The sequence below is a fragment of the Gorilla gorilla genome, chromosome 2 (assembly GCF_029281585.2).
Source record: "Gorilla gorilla gorilla isolate KB3781 chromosome 2, NHGRI_mGorGor1-v2.1_pri, whole genome shotgun sequence".
Classification (NCBI taxonomy): Eukaryota; Metazoa; Chordata; class Mammalia; order Primates; family Hominidae; genus Gorilla; species Gorilla gorilla.
The window spans coordinates 204,294,969-204,317,108 of NC_086017.1; the positions used below are offsets into that span (position 1 = coordinate 204,294,969).

General features: G+C 39.1%; 1 protein-coding gene and 1 long non-coding RNA gene across 6 annotated transcripts in view; one reads left to right on the top strand and one right to left on the bottom strand.

Annotated features, from left to right (window-relative positions):
* Positions 1 to 562: 562 nt before the first annotated feature.
* On the bottom strand, positions 563 to 2,624 carry LOC134758126 (uncharacterized). The gene is made up of 2 exons (XR_010133032.1): positions 2,528 to 2,624; positions 563 to 1,312 (listed from the first exon to the last, which is right to left on the bottom strand). It is a non-coding gene; the product is annotated as an uncharacterized lncRNA (long non-coding RNA).
* A 789-nt stretch (positions 2,625 to 3,413) lies between these two features.
* Positions 3,414 to 22,140, top strand: part of PLAAT1 (phospholipase A and acyltransferase 1) — a 30,319-nt gene continuing 11,592 nt past the window's right edge. Inside the window, exons 1-3 of one of the 5 annotated variants that reach the window (XM_031009850.3) lie at positions 3,414 to 3,672; positions 14,217 to 14,350; positions 18,513 to 18,651. In XM_031009850.3, the coding sequence (XP_030865710.1) occupies positions 18,513 to 18,651 (139 nt within the window). In that variant the 5' untranslated portion in view covers positions 3,414 to 3,672; positions 14,217 to 14,350. Of the gene's footprint in view, positions 3,673 to 3,891; positions 4,377 to 4,680; positions 4,852 to 7,527; positions 7,600 to 14,216; positions 14,351 to 18,512; positions 18,652 to 22,140 lie in introns of those variants that run through there. The other 4 variants (XM_019022863.4, XM_063704470.1, XM_031009849.3 and 1 more) reach the window with 4 other exon arrangements.

The window sequence follows — 22,140 nt, forward strand, 5'->3', positions numbered from 1 at the left end:
AAAATCTACTAGAGAGTTTTTGACTATGGCTACAAATGTGTGGGAAAGGGAAATGCTGATGACTTTTCAAGGCTTTCCTGACTAAAAAAATCTGACACTGTAAAAAAAGGACACTGTATTCTGAAAGGTACAAGTACATATAAATAAATAAACATTTTTTTTTCTCAGTAATATCTGAGACTTCTGAATTTCTCTGTAATTACATTTAGCAGGGGAAAAACCACCTCATCCATGCCTGTGCATAGCAGCTCCCGGCAATCTGTCGGCTTTTCACAGCATAGTAACCCGCTGATCGCTGTCTTAGCTCTTCAATAAATACTGCAGGCCGTGTGTGTGTGCTCACAGAACTTCACAGGTCTCCATGGATACAGGAATTTCAGTGCTAAAGCACATTTACTATCACTTTTCTTGTCACCAAGAATCCTGTAAACACTTGTGCTTTAAGCTTTTGTGCAGAAATTTAGCATTTCGTAGAGGACAATTCAGAATGACCTTTTTCCAAATGCATTGCATGATTTTCCTGTAGGGCGAAATCCCCAAAATCATTGATATTTGTGGCCTGTTTTTAGTCACGCACTTTTATTTATTAGACCAACAAAAGATAATAAAGGTTTAACTACATTGTTGGTACCACTTTTAAATGACAGAAATGTATACTGTTTAAATGTTACAATTAATAAATGAGATAACTTCCTCTGAATTTACAATGCAAAGAGAGAAATAGGAAATGCAGAAGTAGGAATATTATGTTTATATTTAGCCACTTCCTAAATATGGTGAAATTTAAGAATAATTTTCAAGTATATTTTTGTGTTATACCCATAGCTTAAATTTAATCTTTCTTATACATACTAAGCTTTTTGGATATTTAAAAGACCTTTTCACAAATCTGTGAAGATGGCAGGCTATGTTACTATTTTTCCTGTTTCGTATATGTATAAGCTGAGGCTCAGAGGTTTAACAAACATGCTTCTTATCATACAGCTAGCAAATGGTAGAACCAGGCTTAGAACCCAAGACTCATGACTCATTGCTTTTCCATTGTCTTTTTTTTTTTTTCTGAGAAGAATGCAGGCAACTCTTTATATAGAAGACAGAGCCATGTTCTCCCTTCCTTGCCACATGCTGATAGATTCCCATGTCTCTGGTGTAGCCTCCATTACATTATTCTTTTCTTCATTCGTCTCTTGACTGCTCCACAGACTTGACTTAGCCTAATTTACCAAGCTTAGTCATTTCAGATGAATATAATCATCAGGAAGCAGCAGTTGCAGAGACATTACCTAGCTTGGATGTGCAGTACGTGAAAAACCTGTAAGCAAACAGATTTTCAGTTGCAATGATATTGACCAAAAATACACAAAGCAGATTGAATTAGAGGGTTAAGTAATTTGTACAGGAAAAAAATCCAGTCTGAGCAGACAGGTGGCCTGGACATTCAAGTCAAGAAAAAAGCTTTTACTTTTACAGCATAGATTTTAGGGGCTGAGGTTGGAACTATTGGAATGATTGTCTCAACTCTTACTAGCTCACGTAAAACGTAGCCAACCATTTCTGCATTATCTTGGCAAATATTTCAGTTATTTGTGCAGCTCTTTTATTTTTGTGGTTTTGAAAACCTATTAAAAAAAAGGTTTTTCTTTTGCTGTCTGATAAAAGAGGGAGTCTGGGTAGGGGAAGAGCTCTTGCCTAAGAGGCCTGACTTCAGTTCTACCCCAGGAGAACTGGAATACAGAGCTCCACATCTCAGGCCTCACACCAACTGCCAGGACTGAGCAGTCACAAGTTTGCTGTGAGGATCAAATGAGACAACAGAATCAAAGCGCTTTGCTAATTGTAAAATATGCACAAAACATATAGGGTTGTTTGAGGCCTCTGTCTAATATCACACAATGCCAATTGGTTCGAGTTTCCATGTGTTAAAAAGCCAGTTGTAATTGTTGTTACCTTATAGGGCTTTTTCTGGAATGTGAACTTTATTCACTCAACAACAAACAGGACTAAGTCATCTCCATTATGCTTTTTTCAGTATGTTTCAACTCTTACTATAAAATTAGGCAGCAACAGAGAATGCCAGCCACACAGGGCTTCACTTATAATGGCCAAAATAATAGGAACTGTTTATTTAAGTGTAATTTAACATCTGCTCCAATCACAGCCCCAGATTACAACTCTAGATTAAGACAAACTTTGCCTATTACTGCCCAAGGCTAAGTCCTCATTCTTTCTTAATGGAAATTTTAATTCTCTGCTGCTCATCCGTAGAGTACCACCAATTGATCAACTCTCTCTCCAATCCATAGAAATGAAGAGAGAACGCAGGGCTCTCCCGAACTACAACGCTTTCTACACTTCTCCTATAAATTCCACTCAGGCATTGAATTGAATTTGTTCTTAACCAAATGCGTTTTATCTATACCTGGCAGGAATCTAGAAGTGAAATTACAAGATTTATTTCATTTTAATTCTATTATGAAGCATTTAATCACAAATACCCTGAAAATGAAAAGATAATTTATCATTTTACCTTGACTGAGCAACTCTCCTCACTTCACATTCATGAATCCATAACGCAGAGAGGAGACTGGATGATTAAGTGTTTGATTAGAGAAAACAGATTAACCTAGCAAACATAATAAATTTGGCTCATAAGCTGGATGGCTTTATAAATGCTCACAATACCTCTCCTGTATAAAATCATGAACCACTTCCTACAGTGATGACTCAATTGAAATAGTTGAGAAACATAAAGCAAATGCATGTTTATGGCTTTCTCTTTCTCAAAAGGGTATTGAAAGGCATATCTGATTCAGCTTATAACTCTGGATATATATTAAGGAACATGTAAGAAAATATTAATGCATAAAAAAAGCTACAACTTCTCAAGTGTTCTAGTTTCCACTTTGTCAATAATTACGTTTTCAATGTCCTCCTGTGTACTGTTTCCAAAGGTGCCAATCCAGACCCAAAGTTTCAGATCACTCAGATTCACCCTTAACCTTCACAACACAACCCAATAGCTTTACGAAAAAAGTTGCATATTTAGGTAGTTGTTATCCCATTATGACAAAATACATAAAATTCGCGAGATATTTTTTAGCCTTCAAATAAGTGGGAAAAAATCCTTTTAGCTGAGATTCCATTTACATCAGAATAAAAATCTAAGTTATGACTAGGTTGAAGCAACGTCCTGTGCAGCGCTCCATAAAGTTCACTTAGTCTTCAAGGGTTCCTTACTTAGCTAGGTTAGTATTCCTGGCCTCTTTTTTTAGCAGTGAGAAAAAGGATACTCTCCCTGCCCCAGCTTTATTTTTAAACTCACAGCCATATCCTGGAGGTCTCTGCGGGCTATTTGGCGCGTGTCTGGGGCAGGGGTGTGGGGGGATGTGGGGGGGGTGGGGGGCGGGTAGGGCGGGGTCTGGAGGTCTGTGCTGGCTATCTGGCGTGTGTGTGTGTGTGTGTGTGTGTGGTTGGAGGTCTCTGCGGGCTATCTGGCGTGTGTGTGTGTGTGTGTGTGTGTGGTGTGTAGTTGGAGGTCTCTGTTGGCTATCTGGCGTGTGTGTGTGTGTGTGCGTGGTGTGTGGTGTGTGTAAGCAGTGAGGTTGTTTTAGGGCCAGTCCTTCCTCCGCCACTTTGCTGACTCAAAGACCGAGAGGCTTTCTTGGGGTGCAGGTACCATGATTCCTTGGGCCCTAAGGGAATTTTTGTTAGGCTAGAAGAGTGGGTGTACTCATGATGGGTGTACCCGAACATTCCTGGGCTCAACAAAACCGATTATCTTTATAACCGCGGCGCCTAGCACAGCGCCCGGTGCCCTAAACGTTGGCTGCGGGAACGTCCAAGACGCGGGTGCGGAGCCGCGGGTGGAATAACTGGTTGCGCGGCGCTTTGACCGTAGGTGCTGGAGCGCGTGCGTTGCGTGCGCGCGCGGAGGCGGCTGCGTCGGGGCGCGAGAAGGTGCAGGCCCCCGGCGGGCGGGCGGGCGAAGCTGGGCTCGGGGCCAAGCGAGGTCTAGCCGGAGCGACTGTGCCCCGCCTCCTGGGCGGAGCGGGCGGCTCCCCATGGTCAGAGCCTCGTGCCGGCTCGGCAGCGCCCGGACGCCGAGCCCAGCGCTTCGGCCCCCTGGCGTGCGGGCGTCTCAGAGCCGCGGAGGGGCCGCCGGGACCGTTTCAGCGTGGCGGCGCTGGTGCTGGCGTTGGCCCTGGAGGACGGCCCCGAGTGGTGGCTGGCGCCTGCCTCCCGGGTGTCTCCCGGGTACAGATGGAGTCGTCCCGCGGCCGCCGGCGGCAAGGTCGGCAGCTGCGAGGCCAAGAGAGACCCCAGGACACACACAGCTGCGTCCCGGTGCGAGAAGAAGACCCCGGCTTGAGAGTGAGGTGTGCTGGGCGGAGTGGGGGAGGACCTCGAGGCGCCCCGGCAACCAACCGTGTTCTAACCAACTGGCAAGTGGGAAAAGTTGACATGACTAGAGAACAACGGAGCTTATCCACCCTCCTCTTTTTCACAGACTGGGGAACTCAGTCCACAGGGCAAGAGACTTTCTTCCCTAGGTTACACAGCTATTAAGTGGCAGAGCTGGGACTAGAAACCCAACCTGTTTAAGGCTTTTTAAACCTACTGCCCTCACTGAAGTGAATATGAATAATAATTCAAGTAATTATTATTGTATTGGATTTTGGAAAGTTGGATGGTGATATTCCTTTGGCATGCGAGACTATTAATATGACTCGTGCTGGAAAAAATCACTCATGTTTTCTCTGGGCTTGGATTCCCTTGGATTCCTCATTCCTTCATTCAATGAACATTTGCTCCGCAGTTACTTGTGCGAGGCACTCTAACCGGAGACTGAAGGTATAGAGCAAGCTTGTCCAACCCGTGGCTCACTAACCGCGTGCGGCCCAGGACAGCTTTGAATGCGGCCCAACACGAATTTGTAAATGTTCTTAAAACATTATGAGAGGTTTTATTTTTGCGCTTTTTTTTTTTTCTCATCAGCTATCATTAGTGTTAGTGTATTTTATGTGTGGTCCAAGACAGTTCTTCCGGTGTGGCTCAGGGAAGCCAAAAGATCGGACGCATGGTATAGAGAAAAACAAGAAGCATCCCTCCATAGCGTTTGCCCCACAAGAGACAATTCCCCAGAGACCAGAAGCTGAGGCAGGTGTAGGAAATGAATGGGCCATTAGATGGATGCCTGTGGAAGCTAAAGAAGGCAGATCGGAGGAAGACAATCCGACCTGGGGAGTGGAGGAGAGAGGGGGAGAAGGTGGCATCGACTTGGATTTTTTAAGATTGAGTCATTTGGGGCACTTGGAAATGGGCATTCTGGGTAGAAGGTTCAGTATTAACAAAAACAAAACAATACTCTTGAGTGTGAAGAATAATGGATAGTTTGATTTGCCTAGAATGTAGAGATTAATAAGGATGCCAGGATTCTAGGGCGGGGGACCAAGATGGGGAGTCAGTGGTGGGAAGCCCTGGAAGATTCCAAGCAGGGCATGACAGTGCTGTGGCAGCGGATAGTTAATTTGGCCAAGGAGTGGAACCCTCATTTGTAGCGTGAGAGTGTTGGACCAAGGATCTTTGCAGCACTGAGAGTCTATGAATTAGCCAATCTGGTAATACAGGGCTTCATGGAAACATCTCAATGTAGGAGGATTATGGATGGAAAGTGCAGCTGGAATGGGAAAAGGTCGAAACCTAATTAGAAGCCTTGGGCCAGGGGTAGCCTGTGATCACCTGCGATTGTGTTTCAGACTTCCAGTAACATTCTTGGGAGTAGTTGTTAAAAAAGTGCTCTTCATGTTTCTGTAACTTGGGTGGCCTCTTAGGCATGAGCAGACGTTCAGCCTGTCCCTATCGGCAGGGAACATTTATTTATTTTGATGCATTCCCCAGGGACCAACAGAGAGCTATAAAGACAGCAGCCTGTTTTGCCAGTTGGCCAGTTGAAATGGGAAATTTCTTATGCAAAGATTACACACTTAACCTTCATGCCACTCTTTATTATAAACTATTCATACAATTCTTTGCAGATGGACTCTTAAAATGAAGCATTTTTTACCTTAAAGATTGTAGTAGAGGATGTTATAAATGTGTCTTTAATTGGTTCTGTGTTTTCTCATACTTATGAAGCACTGCATTACACAATTTGTCTGAATGAAATTGGTAGATGTGGTCCATGTAAAACTTACCCAATCAGACAGGTTACAGATATTTGCCTAAAATCTGAGCCTGGGCACCTTAGAGATATTCTAACCTCACCCGGAAACTCCGCAACTGGAAAGGTGCAGGGATTCTGGAGCGAGGTTCCACTTCACATTATCTTCTGGTTCTGCTTATGAATATTTAAAAACTTCCTGTGGTGTTATATGAAATATGTATTTGCATGCTTTTGCAGCTGCTCCATCTAATAGTATTTGAGAAGGGGAAAAAATGAAATGTTGCTTAGTAGAAATTCCTTTGGTTAATGATGTTAATCAATGGTATAAAAAAGGAGCATGAACTCTGGAATAAGAAGGGACACCTGAAATTGAATTCCAGTTGTGTCGCTTACTACCTGTGCGACTTTAGGTCTGGCACTTAACTCATCTGAGTCTCAGTTTCCTCATCTGTAAAATGGTCACCACAATAATCAGCTCGCAGTCTAACAGAACAACCTGTCACCACTAGAATCCCACTTGTTGGCCTTTTATAGCCACACCTACTTCCCTCCCACTGCCTCCTCCACTTCCTTAACTCATAGCAACCACTGTATGTTCACTATCTTTTTAAATAATTGTATCATTTCAAGAATGTTATAAAAATGGAATGATATAGTGTGTGACCCTTTGGCATTATGTGTTTTTATTTTTTCCACTAAGTATAATTCTCTAGAGGTACATTCAGGTTGTCGCATATGTCAATAGATTTTTCCTTTATTCCTAAGTAGTATTCCATGGTAGGCCTGCACACAGTTTTTTATTTTTTAATTTTTTAAACCACCCTTTGAAGGTCATCTTGGTTGTTTCCACTTTTGGGATATGATGAATAAAGCTGCTGTAAGCTTTTGTGTGCAGGTTTTTGGGTGGCTATAAATCTTCATTGTCTTTATTCTCAGGGGTAAATGCCTAGAAGTACAGTTGCTGGATTATATAGTAGTTACAAGCTAAACTTTTAAGGAAGTTGCCAGACTGCTTCCAGAGTAGCTACACATTCCAACCAGCAGTGAATGAGTGATCCAGTTAATGACAATGATGACTCTGCATCATTGTCAACATTTGATGTTGTCACTGTTTTTTATTTTAGCTATTCTGATAGATGTATAATGATATCTCATTTTGTTTTTTTTTAAATTGACAACGATTTATATTTATGGGGTACAACGTGATGTTTTAGTCTATCCATACATTATAGAAATAATCAAACTAATGTATTAGTTCATTTTCTGTTATAATAGATTTATAACAGAATGCCAAAAACTAAGTAATTTATAAAGAAAATTAATGTATTTCTTACAGTTATGGAGGCTGAGAAATCCAAGGTCAAGGGACCACTTGTGAGAGCCTTCTTGTTGGTGGAGACTCTGCAGAGTCCCAAGGTGGTACAGAGTAGCACATGGTAAGGGGGCTGAGTATGCTACCTTGCTAGCTTAGGTCTCTCTTCCTGTGATAAAGCCACTAGTTCCCTTCCCATGATAATCCTTTAATCCATGAACTCCTTAATCCAGTAATCCATGAATAGATTAATCCATTCATGAGGACAGAGCTCTCCTGATCCAATCACCTCTTCAAGGCCTGCCCCACTTCTCAATACTACCACATTAGGCATTCAGTTTCAACATGCATTTTGGAGGAGACAAACATTCAAACCATAGCACATATACATCATCTCACCAATTTATTATTTTTTGTGGTGGTAAGAATGTTAAAAATCTGTTTTAACAGTCTGGAAATATGCAGTACATTATTATGTGTGGTCAACATGCAGTGCAATAAATCACTAAAACCTACTTCTTCAGTCTAACTGAAACTTTTTACCCTTTGATCCACTTCTTCCCTTTCCTCATTTCTCTCTCTTCCCTTTAGCCTCTGGTAATGACCTCTGTACTCTGTTTCTGTGAGGTCAGTGTTTTTAGATTTCACACGTGAGATCATACTGTATTTCTCTTACATTTCTGACTTATTTCACTTAGCACAGTGTTCCTCAGTTCCATCCATGTTGTCACTAATGATGAAATTTCCTTTTTTAAAAGGCTGTATAGTTATTTCATTGTGTATATGTGCCACATTTTTATCCGTTTATCCATTAATAGACACTTAGGTTGCTTCTGTATCTTGGCTATTATGAACAATGCTGAAATGAACATGAGGGTGCAGATATCTCTTCAACGTAATGGCTTCAGTTCATTTGGTTATATACCCAGAAGGATGATTTCTGGATCATATGGTAATTCTACTTTTAGTTTTTTAGGAAACTTCCATACTATTTTCCAAAATGGCTAAATGAATTTGCATTCCCACCGACGATATACAAGGGTTTCCTTTTCTCCACATCCTCACCAACACTTCTTATCATTCATCATTTTGGTAACAGCCCTTCTAACAGGCATGAGGAGATACCACATTGTGGCTTTAATTTGTATTTCCCTGATAATTAGAGATGTTGAGCATTTTTTTCATCTACCTTTTGGCTATTTGTGTCTCTTCTTTTGTAAAATGTCTGTTTAGATACTTTGCCAAGTTTTTAATTGACTTGTTTTCTTGCTATTGAGTTGTATGGATTCCTTATATATTTTTCATATTAGCCCCATAGCAAATGTGCAGTTTACAAATGTTTTCTCCCATTTCATGTGCAAGGAGAATCCTAATGTCATCAACAAACAGAAATACACTACTTCCATTCCTATATGAATGCCTTTTATTTCTTCTTCTTGCCTAATTGCTCTAGCTAGGACTTCCAGACTATGTTGAATAGCTGTGAGAGTGGGAATCACTGTTGTCTTTCTAATCTTACAGGAAAAACTTTCAACTTTTTACCATCGAGCATGATGGTGTCTGTGGGCTTGTCATATATGGCCTTTATTGTGTTAAGGTACATTCTTTCTATGCCTATTTTTTTGAGAGTTTTGTAGCGTGAATGGGTGTTGGATTTTGTCAAATGTTTTTTCTGCATCTACTGAGATACTTGTGTGGTTTTTGTCGTTCATTTTGTTAATATGGTATATTTATTTATTAATGTATTTATTTATTTATTTTTGAGACAGAGTCTCACTCTGTCACCCAGGCTGGAGTGCAGTGGTGTGATCTTGGCTCACTGCAACCTCCACCCGCACTGAGCTCAAGCTGTCCTCTCACCTCAGCCTCTCAAGTAGTTAGGACCACAGGCACATGCCACCATGTTAGCTTTTGGTATTTTTGTAGAGATGGGGTTTAGCCATGTTGCCTAGGCTGGTCTAGAACTCCTGGGCTCAAGATATCCATCTGCCTCGGCCTCCCAAAGTGCTGGGATTACAAGCGTGAGCCACAGTGCCTGGCCCATATTTATTGATTTATATATGTTCACCCATCCTTGCATCCCTGGGATAAGTCCCACTTGATTATGGTGAGTGATCGTTTAAATTTACTGTTGAATGCAGTTTGCTAGTATTTTGTTAAAGATCTTTGCATTTGTGTTCATCAGGGATATTGGCCTGTAGTTTTCTTGTGGTGTTCTTGCCTGGCTTTGGTGTCAGGGTAATACTGGCCTCATAAAATAAGCTCTGAGGTAGTCCCTGTTTTATAATTTTTTGGAAGAGCTTGAGAAGGATTGGTATTTCTTCTTGAACACTTAATGGGATTCATCTGTGAAGCCATCAGGTCCTGGGCTTTCCTTTGGTGGGAGATTGTTTATTACAATTCAATTTCCTTATTTATTATTGATCTACTCAGATTTTCTGTTTCTTCCTGATTCAGTTTTGGGTTGCATGTTTCTAGGAATTCATCCATTTCTTCTGTGTTATCCAATTTCTTGGTATATAGCTGTTCATAGTAGTCTTTTATGATCCTTTATATTTCTGGGATGTTGAACGGAGTTAGTCAGCTTGCTTTAGGCAGACAGTAAGTAAAGGATCCCCAGAGAACCTCTGGCCCACCCCACAGGTGCTTACACCAGATATTTTGTGCAGATAAGGGAACTTGCACAGGGGGCTTGCCTAAACATGCCCACAGCGCACTAAGGGCCCACATGCGCACTGGAGGAATATGTGGAGCCACCAGAAATTCACGCCTTATACAGATAGGGAGCTCGGCCTCATCAGGTTATATATAAAGCCCTTGTATTCAGCTGTGAGGGGGCAATGACTAACCTGCTTTCAGGACCCCTCTCTTTGCTGAGAACATTCCTTTTGCTTAATAAATTCTACTCCAGTCGCTCTTCAAGTGTCTGCGTGCCTAATTATTCCTGGTCATGAGACAAGAGCCCAGACCTAGCTGAGCTAAGGAGTAAAAAATCCTGCATCAATATCAGTTTCCTCTTTTTTTTGTCTCAAGATATTTTTAAATTTTCCTTTTAATTTTTTATTTGACTCATTGGTTGTTGAAGGGCATGTTATTTAATTTCCACATAGAGTTTTCCAAGATTCCTCCTGTTATTGATTTCTAGGTTTGTGCCATTGTGGTCAGAAGAAATACTTGATAAGATTTCAGTCTTCTTAAATTTGTTGAGATTTGCTTTGTGATATACCATATGATCTACCCTGGAGAATACTCCATGTGCAATTGAGAAAAATGTATATTCAATTGTTGTTGGATGAAGTTTTCTGTAAATATTTGTTAGGTCCATTTGGCTTATAGTTCAAGTCCAATATTTCCTTGTTGATTTTTGGTCTAGATCTGTCCAATGTTGAAAGTGGGACATTATTGTATTGCAGTACATGTCTCTCATCAGATCTATTAATATTTGCTTTATGTATTTGGTGCTTTGATGTTGGGTGCATATATAATTGTTATATTTTCTTTATGAATTGACCCCTTCATCATTATATAACTTTTCATATCTTTCTGCAGTTTTTCACTTACAGTCTATTTTGTCTGATAGAAGTATAGCTACTCCCACTTTGTGTTGGTTTCCATTTGTGTGGAATATCTTTTTTCATCCCTTCATTATCAGCTTATGTGTGTTCTTAAAGGTTAAGAGAGGTGAAGTTAATCTATTAGGCAGCATATAGTTGGGTCTTTTTTTTAATCCATTGAACCATTCAATATGTTTTGACTGGAGAATTTAATACACTTACATTCAAAGTAATTATTGGTAGGTAAGAACTTACTATTGCTGTTTTGTTGTTTTCTGGTTAATTTGTAGATCTTTTGTTTTCTCTTTTCATCTCTTGCTTGCTTCCTTTGCAATTTAGTGATTTTTTTGTAGTGGTATGCTTTGAATTCTTTCTTTTTATCTTTTGTGTATCTACTAAGAATTTTTCCTTTGTGGTTACTAGGAGGCTTACATAAAATGTCTTATACTAATGACAAGCTATTTTAAGCTTATAATTACTTCACTTTGATCACTTGTACAAACTCTAAACTTTTACTATCCCCTCCAACAATTTGTTTTTATTGACAATTTTTAAATAGTTTTTGTCATGTCCATTAGCAAAGTATAGTTGCTATATGTGTTTTGAATAGTTTTTCTTCTTTTAACCTTTATATTAGAGATATAATTTATTTTCATACTACCATTACAGTACAAGTGTTCTGTGTTTGACTATATACTTACTTTTACCAGTGAGTTTTTATTTTTATGTATTTCCATGTTGCTACTTAGTGATATTTTCCTTCAATATGAAGTGCCTATTTTAGTATTTCTTGTAAGGCAGGTCTAGTTGTGATAAATTCCCTCAGCTTTTGTTTATCTGAGAAAGTTTTTTTAAAGCTCCCCTTCTTCTCTTCCTTTTTGAAGGACAGGATTGCTGAGTGTAGTATTCTTGGTTGGCAGGGTTTTTTTTCTTTTAGCTCTTTGACCATATCTTATTCCCTTCTACCCTGCAGGGTTTCTGTTGAAAGATCTGATGGGGGTCCCCTTTTATGTAACAAGTTGCTTTTCCCTTACTGCTTTCCTATCTTCTCTTTGTCTTTAACTTTCCACAATTTGATTATAATGTATCTTGATTTGGTTTGCCTTGGATTCATCCTGTTAGGTGTTTGTCGAGCTTCTGGATTTCTGTTTCCTTCCCCACACTTAGGAAGGTTTTTGCAATTGCAGTAGATTCTTATTTAATGTTCATAGGTTCTTGGAAACTGCAACTTTAAGCAAAATGATTTATAGCAGGTTTTTGAATAACGTCATTTTACTCAATGTCATTTCATTATGTTGATGAGAAAAAAATTCCTTTCATTATATGTTGTTTTGCTTTAAGTCAGTTTCCAAGGATCTATCAATGACATTAAATGAGGACTTCCTATATGTCTTTGAATATATTTTCTGTCCCTTTCTCTCTTCCCTTTCTTGTACAACAATAATTCACATATTCTGTTTAATGCTGTCCACTAAGGTTGTTAGGCTGTTTCACTCTTTTTCATTCTTTTTTCTTTTCCGTCCTCAAATTACGATTTACCAATGACCCGTATTCAAGTTTGCTAATTCTTACTTCTGCTTGATTTATTCTACTGTTGAACCTCCTTATTGGTTTTTTCAGTTCAGTTATATTATTATTCAGCTTGATGGTTTGTTTAGTGCTTTTTAATATTTTCTGTCTCATTGTTGAAGTTCCCAGTTTTTTCATGCGTTGCTTTCCCTACCTCAATAAGCATTGTTATGACTGCCCTTTTGAATTCCCTGTCAGATAAATCACATATTTACATTTCGTTAGAGTCACTTTCTGGAGATTTAATTTACCTTGTTATTTTATTTGGAACATATTTCTATGTTTCTTCATTTTCCTCCATTCCCTATGTTGTTTTCTGCACATTAGATAAAAGAACCACCTTTCTCAGTCTTGCTAGACTGGTCTTGTGTAGGAGATGTTCCTTTCCAATCAGCCTCTTCAAAGATTGTTAGAATCCACTAACCTCTTTGTGCTTGTAAAATCTGCTATTTTTTATTCTTAGTGTCCCCCACTGCCAACCCAAATTAAAGAGTTTCAAGTCATTGCCTTGAGAGAGGTGGGATAGAAGCCAGTCCCTTGAAATGAAGCTGGAGAGACTGAGGTGTTAGTTGTGTGTTCCGGTTTCTTTTTTCTTTGCAGAGAAGCTTAGAGAAGAGTTTAATCTCCCACTCATTCTGCCCTATACCAAGGAGAATGTCTGAGGCGGATGCCTATACTCTTGATAGACTGCTCACATTGGACCTGGAGAGATTGCTGCTGAACATTTTCAAGTTAAAAAGCCATGTTTTTGTTCTTTGTTGTCTACGAGACTCAAAAATGAAGAACTCTGTCAACTCCCAGACTAGGAGCCTGTCTCTTGGGTGAAGGCTATAAAAGAGCACTCCGTGTGTGTGGAAACTACTTCCAGAGAAAGTCTGCAGATCTGGATTTCTTGCTGGCACAAGCCAGAGAAAAAGGTGTAGGGGGAGTGACTGCTCTCCTGTCTGAACAAGCAGAAATCTCACACCCTCCTGGCAGGGAGAAACTTCTGGTCTAGAGTTATTACTAAAGCAAGCCATAGGGGAAGGTGCAAGGAGTGCCCACTTTCCCTTTCAGACATGAAGAAGCCCCCGCCCTGCCCTATCCCCCCCCACCCCCCCCCCCGCCTTTTTCCAATTGGAGATTAAAGGAGTTTATTTCCAGAGCAAGTCAAGGGAAAAGGTTTGGGAGTGCCATCCCTCCCATTCTTGTTGGCAGAGGTCTCCAGTTTCTTTCAACAGAGAGATCTCTGGGCTGGATTATTGCTGGAGCGAGCAGGGGAAAGAAGTGCAGTGAGTGCCTATCTCCTGTTCAAGCAAGAAGTCTCAGATCTTTCTTGCAGGTGGAGTCTTCTAGTCTGGAGTTATCACAGAAGCAAGCCAGGGAAAAAGATACAGGAATGCCCTTTTTGCTTCTCAGGCATGGAGAGATCCCCCAGCTTCACTCTCACGAGAGATTGCAGAAATTTATCTCAGGAGCAAACCAGGCAAGAAAGCATGTTCTTGCTGGCAGAGGCCTCCAACCTCTTTTCCTTGAGAAATTGTAGGGCTGGAATTGTCACTAGAACAAACTAAGGAAGAAGGTGGGAATGTTGTCCTTGTTTAGGCTTGAAGAGGTTTATTCTTTATTTGCTATATAGGCTCCCGGATACCGGTGTATTACAGACCAGAACCACACTGAACTACTGGAAAATAATATAGCCAAACCCTTTCCGGGGAGAGATTGGAAGCTGGGCTGATTCTGGGCACTACAGCAGCTGACAGAGCTTGCAAGGTTTGAAACCTCCCTTTGTTTTTCGTGCTTGAGGGAAATCCTCCAATGCCTTTTCCATACTATTTTTCAGACACAGTGATTTAAGAGCCAAGCCCTTTTAAAGGGATGGTAAAAGTTGAACATTAGGTGTATGACAGAAGCCCCTCACGCCTTGGGACCATGCTAGGAGTTGGGGTTCCCTTCCTGATTATAAGGCTCTGTGCATAGGGTGGGGTTTGTACATGAGTGTATCTCCACTTTTTCTACCAATTTTGATGTGGATATTTTCTTCTTTGTCTAGCGTGTAGGAGTCTTTCAGCTGGATTCTGCCTTTCTTTTGGAGATAATTGATCTGTGTGTAGGTGTTTCCTTAGTGTGTTTGTAGGAGAAGGGATAGTTAGGGAGCCTCCTGTTACACCATTTTGCTGAGGTCCCCTTATTGTGGTTTTAACTTTGCATTTTCGTAATGACTAATGGCTTCCTTGACATCTATGTATTTTCTTTGGTGAAATTAGTCTGTTTGCATTACTATAAAGGAATATTTGAGACTGTGTAATGTATAAGGAAAAGAGATTTAATTGGCTCACAGCTCCATAGGGCGTACAGGATACATGGTGCTGGTATCTGTTTCTGGTGAGGGTCTCAGGAAGCTTACAATCATGGTGGAATGCAATGGGGGACCAGGTGTACTCGATGAGAATGGGAACAAGGGGCGGTGGGAGGCACCACACTCTTTTAAACAACCAGATCTCTTGTGAACTCAGTCATCACCAAGGGGTTGGCATTAGCCATTCATGAGGGATCCACTCCCATGATCCACATGCTTCCCACCAGACCCCACCTCCAACACTGGGGATTACATTTCAACATGATATTTGGCAGTGATAAATATCCAAACCATATAACCTACATTCTAATTGTATTGTTTGCTTTTTTATTGTTGAGTTTGAGGAGTCCTTTATATGTTCTAGATACTAGTCCTTTCACAGATATGTGGTTTGCAAATATTTTTGCCCACTCTGTAGTCTGTCTTTTCATCTTAACAGGATCTTTTGTAGTACAAAAGTTTTTAATCTTAAGGACAATCAATTTACCAGTTTTTCCTGGTAAGGATCATACTTTTGGTATCAAGTCCGGGAACTCTTTGTCTACCCTAGACCCTAAAAATTTTTCTCCTGTGTTTTTCTCTGTATTTTATAGTTTTGCATATATGTCTGTTATCCATTTTGAAATAATTTTTGTATGAAGTATGAAGTTTAGGTCAAGGTTTGTTTATTTGTCTGTCTATGGATGTCTAATTGTTTCAGCACCAGTTGTCAAAAATCTTTTATATAATAGTGTATGACCTTGACCAGTTAAACTACCTGCCTGGTTTTGTTTCCTTTGTCTAAAAATGAGGAGATTGGACTGGGACTAGATGGGTATCATTTAAGCTGCATTCCTGGAAGTTCTGGGGTCCCAGGAAGCCTCAATAGGAGCAGCAATGTGGGTGAGCGGTGAGTGGGGCTCTCATGTTGTCTCTGACTTCATTCAGGGCAGTGCTGCTTTTTAGGTTTTATATTTTTATGGTTCTATTTGATATGTGTTTTGACATGGTACCCACTGCTGTAAACAAGTTTGGAGACCATTAGATTAGATAATATCTGAAGTACCTTTCTGTAGTCCCTTGCTATGATTCTAAGTGTTCAGTATCATAACTCACTTTTTAAGTTGCATATTAGCCTTCAGCTTCCTCTGTTAGTTTCTTGAGGGGTTACTCTTATGAAATCTTATTTCTCTTTATAAATATGATAGACTTTATGAAATCAATTAACTTAACAGTTTATGAATCAATTTATATGTCAAATTGAAAATTTGTTAAATATATTAGAATTTTACAGTTGAATCATTTATTTCACAGAATTATCATGCCTGGAAGAGAGCATAAGGAACTAAAATCCTACATAAACCATGTACCAATCTCAAAGTCTCTCTTATCATCCACCTGTCTGGCTCTTGCCGATTCACAGGGCATTTGCAACAGTTTTTTTATCAGCTCCCAAAGGGTTACTTGCGACAGCTTTTTACCAGCTCCCTAAGGGTTACTTGCAACAGCTTTTTGAGATAAACAAAATCAGGCTTATATGCCCATACCTATTTTCAACATGAGGAAACAGACTAAGTTCCAGTGACCTGCCCAAAGTTAGAGAACTAACAATTATCAAGTAGAAGACTAAGAGAAGAGCTCACATCAGTAACACCTAGTCAAGTTATTTTCCCTTTGTTTTATATATTAGGGTTTCAGTGGGTATTTTCCAAAAGTTGATATTTGCTACTTCAGCTTTTTATCTATGAAGTGGGATGATAACATAACACACTCAAATAGTTGCATGTTTTTTCTTTTTTTCAATTAAATAGGGTAGAGATAGTGCATTTGAAAAAAAAATTGCACTAGAAAGTGCTCCCCGTTCAAATGGTGGTTATTATTTTATACTTTGGCTGCATCTCGGAATCATAGCAGGCAGCTTTGTGTGTTTGCTGATTCCTATTCATGGGAAATGTGTTTGTTTATATCACAGTGTATTATCTATTTTTCCTTTTAATACCCATGTGGCCAAATTACAAACTGCCATATTAATAAGACGCAAACATATTTGAGAGGGTGGTTAGACTTAATCGTTTTCATAAAGTTGTTTTAATAGTTGTTTTTCAACAGATGGACAGCTTACATTTGGCCACGTTTCTGTGACAGTGTGATGATTGAACTTTTCAACAGATGGCGTACAAACACTTGGGAAAACACCCTTCTAACATTAATTGTTATAAAAAAGACTTTTAGAGTGCCAGAAAAATGATAGTCTGTATTCCCAAGTCCTTAGTCTCTGCTATTATAATTATAATTTAGATGATTTGGAAGTTTCTATTTCTGGCACTTGGATTTGTTTCATAAATGAGCATATATATCTGCATTAGAGTGAAATGATGAGGAACACCCTGTTGTCAATTAGAGATTCAACATAGATACAGCATTTAAATCCTCCTTTGTTTGTTGATAGATGTACATAATCTCCTCTTGCTGAGTCATTCTACTTCTATTCCATACATAGAAAATATAACCTTTCATAAGAATCAACTGTCAGATACTTATGTGTTCTTTCTAAAAAGTATTGACTTAAAAAAAATTACCAAACTTAGAATTTCAAACATGTTCATCAATGTGATGAACTCCCCAGCTTTCCAAGTTGTCCTGCGTCTGCTGTTGACCACCTAGCATGGCTTCTGGAATCAGTAAGTGAGGAATCTGATGATAAATGGGGCAGGAAGGAGAGTCATGAAAATCTGTGATGGCATTTATGATTGTTATAATGACAAAGGGCATTTACTGATATTTAGTGGGTGCAAGCCAGAGTACCTATACATGCTACACTACACAGTATAGTTTTAAACAAGAAAGAAATATTCCATGTCCTACATTAATTTGAACATCTGGCTGGACATCCATCTGAGCCTGGAACCCAACTTTGCTTAAATGAAATGACAGAGTAGGTTTTGTAATACATGGCATTTTTGCAGAGTTTTAGTACTCACAAAATATTAAATGTTAGCATTCACCCCTACCTCTGCTTCTTGATTTTACTGTACTGCTGTATAAAAGGTTGAAAGACTTCTGATCTGATTTTATTGCTCCTGAATTCTGACTTTTTCATGCTAAATAAGTGCAAGCATATAAACCCTTTTTTATATTCTTTAGTATAGTCATAGACTGAACATTTACTTAGTAAACAGATATTATAAATTTACTTTCCTATTTCCCCTTTTTATCCCAAATAGACCATTTTTTAATATTTAATCCTTGATATTTTTAAAATCTGTGTAAGTTATATTATCCAGGGATTTCTAGATTTAAAGAGAAAATTACAGAATGCTTGTTATTATAAAGGGGCTCTGAAATTGATCAGGATGAGAAGCATTACTATAGAAAATTAAGTAATACAAGACAAATTATTTCTCTACTTGTCCCCTTGTGCACACATAATTCAGTGTTGGAATCATTCAAAGAAAAGGACAGGGTCGTGATTCTAAGTCTTTAATATAGAATGCAGTCTCAATAAATTCTGTATCATTCTGCTTTTATGGATGTCTTAAACTGATTTTCTTTTGGCAAGTTGTATTAGCTAGCTCTTCTTTGTATTTGTCATTGCAGATGGCGTTTAATGATTGCTTCAGTTTGAACTACCCTGGCAACCCCTGCCCAGGGGACTTGATTGAAGTGTTCCGTCCTGGCTATCAGCACTGGGCCCTGTACTTGGGTGATGGTTACGTTATCAACATAGCACCTGTAGGTGAGGTTTATTTCCAGTGGCTCCTGGGAGCAAAGTTTTAGTGTTCTTGTTACAGGAAGTAATCATGGGTGAAATAATAAAACAAAATCGAAATAAAATATAGAAAGCAGGTAAATCCAACTAATCTAGGTTTAGAGAAGGATATTCTAAAACCAAAGCAGCATTGAAGAAATCACAAAGGCCAATTCACATGAAATTTTAAAACCTCTGGATTTAAAAAATCACAATTAAAAAGTAAATAACCAGCTGGGGAAAATATTTGCCACAAACATGGCAAGGTTCAGTGTCTTTATGTTTCACCCAAATAGGTTATTTTAATTTATTCAACACCTATTTATAGATCACCTAGTATGTTCTGAATGCTATTCTGAGTGCTGGGGGTATACAGACGTCTCCCTGCATGGTGGAGTTTACATTTTAGTAAGCGGGGACAGACCATGAGCAAGTTACAGAAATGTTAAAATTGTGATAAGTGATACAGAAAAAATAAGAAGGTAGGATGAGAAGTGCTGAGGGCAGAAGGTGGTGGGTGCAGATGCTGTGATTTTAAATGAAGTGGTCAGGAAAATTTCTTAAGAAAGTGACATTTGAGGAAAAATGTAAAAGAGGTAAAGAAACCGGTCAGATGCTATCTAGAGATACAGTATCCCAGGTCAAGGGGACAGCAGACACTAAAACCTCAACAAACAAATGGATGAAGAATTAGGAACAGTTTGTAAAAGAAGAAAAGCAAAAGCTAATACACCTTTTGAAAAAATTTCAACTTTCTGGCCTAGGAATTGTAAAATAAACCAATAAAATATTTCATACCTATCTCATTAGCAAAGGTTAAGTGATAACGATCAGTGTTGATAAGAATATAGTGAAATGAACATAAAGGTATTGTTGATGGTAATATAAATTGATAAGGACTAGGACCTTAAAACGGTTCGTATCCTCTGACCCTGTAATTGTACTTCTAGGAATCTATTCTGGGGAAATATTTAGAGATGTAGACAAGCATTTCTGTGTAAGGTTATTCACTTCTGTGTCATTTATAATGGTTAAAGTAGACAATGGCATATTTTCAATAGGGGAATGGTTAAATGAATTAAGATTTAGCCATATGATATTAGTTATCTAATATTCTTTACTGAGAAATCTTCATTGCTTCATGGAGGGAAACTGCAGAAAGAGCTGAGGTGGTGCTGGCCACAGAGATGCCTATATCTAGGGGTTTAACCGCTATTTAGACTCTCTGTCACACATCTGCATTTTTTTCTATGTGCTGTCTTCATTTTCCCGGACTATGTCTCTTTAAAAAATTAAACTGATGACCATAAGCAGCTTTAGGTTCTGACTCTTAGGTTCTTTTGATCCAACACGAAAGAGCTAACTGTAACTACCTGTTACAGTTAAAGAATCGCAGAGACAGACTCCAGTTACTCCAGTGTGAGCCCCATGTTCATCGCTGGACTATCACTGTGCCCAAGAGAATGGAATACTGTGATTGGCTCAGACACAATTGTTTCCAGGAATAAATAGGCAATGGTGGGATTTGGTGCTGGATGGATATAAATAACAGCATCCATAACAGCCATTAAAAGTCTTATATCTGGACATGTTTTATTGCAGGGAAGATGGTCTTAATATGATATTTATTTGAAAAAGATTAACCACATGCTTAGTCATAAAGCAAGTCTCAATAAAGTCAAAAAAACTGAAATCATACCAAGCACACTCTTGAACCACAGTGCAATAAAAACAGAAATGAATACAAAGAAGATTTCTCAAAACTATACAAAAACATGGAAATTAAACAGCTTGGTCCTCAATATGGATGTGTGATGCTTAATATCTAGTGTCAACATGATTGGATTGAAGGATGCAAAGTATTGTTCCTGGGTGTGTCTGTGAGGGTGTTGCCAAAGGAGACTAACATTTGAGTCAGTGGGCTAGGAGAGGCAGACCCACCCTCAATCTGGGTGGGCACCATCTAATCAGCTGCCAGTGAGGCTAGGATAAAAGCAGGCAGAGGAACGTGGAAAAGTTACACTGGCTAAGTCTTCTGGCCTCCATCTTTCTCCCATGCTGGATGCTTCCTGCCCTTGAACATCCGACTCCAAGTTCTTAAGCTTTTGGACTCTTGGACCTACACCAGTGGTTTGCCAGGGACTCTCAGGCCTTTGGCCACAGACTGAAGGCTTCACTGTCAGCTTACCTACTTTTGAGATTTTGGGACTCGGACTGGCTTCCTTGCTCCTCCACTTGCAGACGGCCTATTGTGGGACTTCACCTTGTGATCGTGTGAGTCAATACTCCTTAATAAACTACCTTTCATATATACATCTATCCTATTAGTCCTGCCCCTCTAGAGACCCCTGAAGAATACAGGTGGAAAATAAAATGAGGGCAGAAATCAAAAAGTTATTTGAAATTAATGAAAGTAGAGACACAACTTACCAAAATCTTTGGGATGCGCCTAAATCAATGTTAAGAGGAAAGTTTATAGTACTAAGCACTGTCATTAAGAAGTTAGAAGGAGCTCAGATTAACAACCTAATATTGCACATAGTGGAACTAGGAAAAAAAGAACAGACCAACCCCAAGCTAGCAGGACAAAATAAATCTAAAATTGGAGAAAAACTGAAAGAAATGGAGATACAAAAATCCATGCAAAATTAACGAAACAAAGAATTTGTTTTTTGAAAGGATAAACACGATTGATAGATTGCTATCTAAATTAACAAAGGAAAAAAGATCCAAAGAAGTACAATCAGAAATGACAAAAATGACATTATAACCAGTCCTACAGAAATACAGAAGGTCCCTAGAGGCTATTATGAACACTTCTGTAACACAATTTAGAAAATTTAGAGGAAATGGACAAATTTTGAAACATACAACCTTTCAACATTGAACCAGGAAAAAAGTGAAAACCTGAGAAGACCAATAACAAGTTCCAAAATTGAATCAGTAACAATAATAATAATAAAAAAACTACCAACCGAAAAAAGCCCTGGAGCAGATGGATTCACAGCCAAATTCCAGGAAGTGTACAAAGAACTGGTACCAATCCTACTGAAACTACTCCAAAAACCCAAGGAGGAGGGGCTCCTTCCTAACTCATTCTATGAAACTAGCATCATCCTGATACCAAAATCGGAGAGACACACAAAAAAAGAAAACTTCAGGCCAGTATTCCTGATGAATATAGATGCAAAAATCCTCAACAAAAGACCAACAAACCAAATTTGGCAGCACATCAAAAAGTTAATTCATAATCAAGAAGGCTTTATTCCTGAGGTACAAGATTGGTTCAACATACACAAATCAATAAATATGATTCACCACATAAACCAAGTGAAAACCAAAAACCATATGATCATCTCAATAGACGCATTTGGTTAAACACAACATCCCTTCATGATAAAAACCCTGAAAAGAATAGGCATTGAAGGAACATAACCTCAAAATAATGAATCATTTATGAGACACCCACAGCCAATA